Source organism: Gavialis gangeticus, unplaced genomic scaffold (assembly GCF_001723915.1).
Source record: "Gavialis gangeticus isolate Ggan-Ray unplaced genomic scaffold, GavGan_comp1, whole genome shotgun sequence".
Lineage (NCBI taxonomy): Eukaryota > Metazoa > Chordata > Crocodylia > Gavialidae > Gavialis > Gavialis gangeticus.
In genome coordinates this window covers 2,973,695-2,978,367 of record NW_017729032.1, presented here as the reverse complement: position 1 = coordinate 2,978,367, position 4,673 = coordinate 2,973,695, and the positions used below count along the sequence as shown (strand labels likewise).

General features: G+C 38.5%; 1 protein-coding gene across 1 annotated transcript in view; it reads left to right on the top strand.

Moving 5' to 3' along the window:
- Window positions 1-4,673, top strand: part of THAP12 (THAP domain containing 12) — a 15,992-nt gene that overhangs the window by 6,506 nt on the left and 4,813 nt on the right. The window contains exon 2 of the mRNA XM_019525288.1: window positions 3,408-3,551. Coding sequence (XP_019380833.1) covers window positions 3,408-3,551 — 144 coding nt within the window. The remainder of the gene's footprint in view (window positions 1-3,407; window positions 3,552-4,673) is intronic.

Below are 4,673 nucleotides of genomic sequence, written 5' to 3'. Positions count from 1 at the left end.
CCCCTGACCTCTTACTTATGGCACTGGAGGGGCCAACCATAAAGACACTCTGACAGCCAGAGCGTCTCCATGGAGGACCCAGCCTCTGTTTGCCCCACTTTTTTTTTTTTTAACTTCATTTTTTTTAGATCCCTGGATATCCAGGGGGTCTAAGTTTTTCCCCACACTGGAAGTTTGCAACGCGGGGAACATTTTTTCATTCCCGCACATGCCTCTTGCCCCATCTCAAAGGAGTTTGAGATGGGGCAAGAGGCACATGCACACTCGTCTGGACATGTCCACAGTGTACATAATTGCAACAAAATTGGTGAGCTTCTCGTTGCATGGAGTCAAGCACATTGATTTTTGCAGCATCAGGGTTATGATGACTTTAGCTGAGGCTTGGGTTCCAACTGAAGAAGATTAATAGGAAGAGGCTAGAAAAGCTTTTTGGTGTCATTTATTAAAATGTAAGGTATCTTGCCATTTTACATTTGGTTTTCATAAAAACCCCTTTGTGAAGAAACTATTTTCATTTAATGCTTCAAATTTTGTTACTTTTATATTCTACTCCATATTTTATTAATAGCAAAGTCCTACCACATAAATGCCACTGCGACTCACCCAAAAAGCTGGGAAATTGGTGTTGTAGGATACAAGTAGTATACCTTCATGACTGCTGTCGCAAATTATTGATAGCATAGTCATAGGTTATAAAACCAGAAATGACTGCATTGTTTATTCTGTTGTCTTGCATAACACAAGTTATAGGACTTTCTTGAATTAATTTCTCTTTGAATTACAGCATTTCTTGTAGTTAAAAATGTATCATTTTGATTGAAAAACTTCCAGTTATGTGTGTGTTTTCCCTGCCTGGAGTATTCCCAAACAAAAAAAGGTCTTACTCTAATGAAGTTCTCTAATAGTAAAAGAAGACAAATGATTTTCACATGCAATCAGTAGATTGTTTTTCCCCTTAAACAAAATGGTCCTTTATACTTCCATGAGATGTGTTATTTATTTCTGAAGAACTACTGACTTGTAAATGTTTGTGACTGAAGAAAAGTTCTTGAGATCATAAGAATGGCAAACTAGGGAGCAGAGAAAACCCAAGCAGGTCTTGTCTGTGCCAAATATTTTGTTGGTAAAGAACTTGGGAAACAGTTCTACCTAACCGTAGACATACCAGTGGACACATTTATTTTCCTTATAAATGCTGTTGAACCGCATGTGTTGACATCTTTCTCTACTAAGTTAATGGTTACGTCTGGCTGAACTTGAAAGAGTCTTGTACTTTCTGAAGCCTCCCTATTCAGTGATTAGGTACTTACTGGCAGTCTTGATTTATAAAAATCCATTTTAACAGTAAACTTGTTAGCATGGCTTGCTCACATATAAGAACGATCTGTCTAAGCCTTTCTACTATCCACAAAGTTTGAACCCAAGAAATAACGCTTTAAATCCTCTTGGATGTGATCCAGAAGTTATTTTATGGGTCTCATCCAGTTCTTTTGACTGCACATACAACAGACTGCCTCGCACTGCTTACGTGGACTGATGGAGGTGGCAAGGCCTAGATCCACAAAAAGGGACAGATGTCAAGTCCAGGAGGTTTGGTGGAATGATACTGTGCCCAACCCCTTCGGTACCAAGGCTGTTCCTACCTGAGTTTTCACCAGTCAGGTTCCCTAGGTGCCAGGGGTGCTTATTCTCTGTGCTCAGAACTTCTGCCATTTGGCAGAGCTAAGCAATGCAGCCTACATATACAGAGATACAAACAGTTTGCTGCAGATTGAAAGGGGCTTTTGTTCTGCAGTAACTGCTTGTTAAGTGAAGGCTAAGCCATGGTAATTTAGGCCCGATCAAAGATACGCGTGTTTCTCATGTTTAGCATCCACTTATGCTAGGGTAAAAATATGCAGACACACTGACAACCAGAGCAGCTGACACAGTAAAGCCTTGCCCACTTTTTCCTATTGATAAATAGTTTGACTGTACCCTGAGCCCAATTGGGATCCACAGTCTGGAGTTTCCTACACTCAAGTGTTATAAACCAGATTGTTAGTGGTCTGCCCTGTGTTTAGGGCCAGCTCATGAACCTGCCGAGCTGGGCCAAGAGACGGTGTCAGGAATCGAGCTGACCGCCCAGCAATAGACACTTTAGTCAAACGCTATGCTAGAAGTCAGGAGCCAGGAGGTTCAAAGAAATAGCCAGGACAGAGAATTAGCCTGAAGACAGGGCTGTGGCCAGAGTTCAAGGCATGAACTGGAACAGAGGTAAAAGTAATAGAGCAGGAGCTGAGGACAAGGCTAAGAGCAGGGTCCAGGACACTAGCCAGGACTCAAAACTTGGACCAAGGCTATGCTAGGAATAGTGAGTTCAGGCCCACAATTCCCACTGTCCACAAATGCCTGAACCTTATGGCTTTAAGACTGGAGTGAGGACACTCTATCCAGTTGAGGCTGGGTTTGCAGGTAAAGAAGTCTTTTAAAAATAGATATTAATGATGCCAAAAACGTGTTGATTTTATCTCTTTCTGATGGATATGCACACTTTTAAATAGCAGGTGACCTTTGTTATAGTAATTCTGCAAAGTCAGTCTTATGTGTGTGCCAGTTTCAAATTCCTTGGCAAAGACTTGATTAAATGGATCCATTGAGAGAAATTAATCAATTGTGCCATATCCACAAGAAGAAGCATTGCCTTGCAGATGTAATAGAGGTCTCATTAATAATGAGACTTTTCCCAGGCCCTGTGATGTGAGTACAGAAATCAAGTGAGTAGCTTTTATGGGGGTTTTTGGAGATGAAACAAAAACAAATGTTGTAAAATGTACATAGCATGTGCTTATTGAAGACTTATTTCAGACCTATATAGTACTTTGGGCTCCTGATCCATTTGTATAGACCCACTGTTGAAATATTGTATTTTATTGTTTGACGATTGACCTCAAAATCAGGGCTGGCAATAATAAATAAAAATTATTGAAAGTTGTGATTTGTGCTTTTAAAAATCTACTTGTCAGGTTTTCCAAGAGAGTTAACTAGTTTATCGAACGAACCTTCTTTCAAAAATAAAATGCCAGCAAGTTGGCACTTGTGAGGAACTGCCCAAAAGATTATTGTGCTTATGTCATTCAGATGGAGCAGTACTGATAAGGAAGAAAAGGTGCAATAGTGAGCTTATGAGGTGCTGGTATTCAGAATAAGACTGGAAGAGTAGTTCTTAAAAAGAGTTTAAAATACTTTCATTGGGACCCTATTTTTGTCTAATTCTTTTTCCCTATTCATTGAAAGATGAAGAATATCCCATCCAGCACCCTGAAAGTGATTAAAAGTTGAATGCAGACACTAATGAAAAAAGCTATTTGTGGCAACCAAGCCAGAAATAATAGATTATTTTAGTTTGTTTTAAAATATTTGATGAGCTAATTTTTGTTTTTGTACACAGATGTCAGAGGTGGGTGGAGAACTGTCGAAGAGCAGATTTAGAAGATAAAACGCCAGATCAGTTGAACAAGCACTACAGGCTATGTGCTAAACACTTTGAGACCTCTATGATATGTAGAAGTGTAAGTAAAAGGAAATAATTGTCCATTTTATAAACAACTAAATTTATTTCCTGCTGCAAGTTTTCAGCCTTGTACCCAGATTCCATTTTTTACTTTTAGTAAAATTGTATTCTGCACTGGAGAGAGCAGGCCTGAAATGGGTAACATGTTTTAGCATCTGAAGCAAGCTGGTGATATTTTGGCTGATCCCACCCAACGCAATGGAAAAGGAGAATCTTGGTTTTACACAGACTATAATTAGTGGGAAAAATCTGCTGTCTAATGGATATACATCACTAGCCCTTCACCCATGTAGTGCAGAATTTCCGATGTGGGATTTAGAACAGCCAGTATATGAGAGAGCGTGCTCCTAGGGGCTGACTAAATTCAGAATGGCTTTCCATGAAATCCAGGTGGACTGAAGTGGTTTTTAATTATGGTACATTGACAGATGATCAGCTGTATCTAGTTACTAACAGAACATAACCAGCTTAATTGACTTCCATTTTCACTGTTTCCCCTACTTAATATTGAAATAACTCCTGCAAAACTTGGAAAATTGTAGAGAAGTAGGGCTAGAAAAATATTCCATGTAGAAACACTTTCTGTCAGTTTTCCAGCCAATTTGTAGAGCTGTTTGTATAGAAGGAATATCTGGCTTTGCTTGCTTTTTGTTTGGAAATTAAAATAATGTTCTTTTTAGTATGATCTTTTTCACAGCAGTCAGTAACAGACAGTATCACTTTTTTGGATCAAGGAGTTGAATTTGTTTCATGGAGGAAATCTTTATTCATCCCTAGTAAAAATGAGGAAAGAAGCATGTTAGTGGCAGAATGTTTCTGCATAAGAAAACCCTAATATAACAAATAAAACATTTTAAATACACAATATTAAGCTAAACGCTACACTGTAATGGGGACGGAGTTGGTGTAATCTAAACAGAAAATACAGTTCAGTGCTTTATATGACAGTGATTGGTCTCTTATTTAAATTTTTCCTGGTTGTGCCTGAAATGCAAACTGTACAACGTCTTACTTATTTATAAAAATCAAAGTGAAAATACCTGGAAACTAACTATCCTAAGCTTTGTCCAAGTTGAGTACAAAGTGTGCATATGGTTTTAAAAAAAAAAAAAAAAAAAAA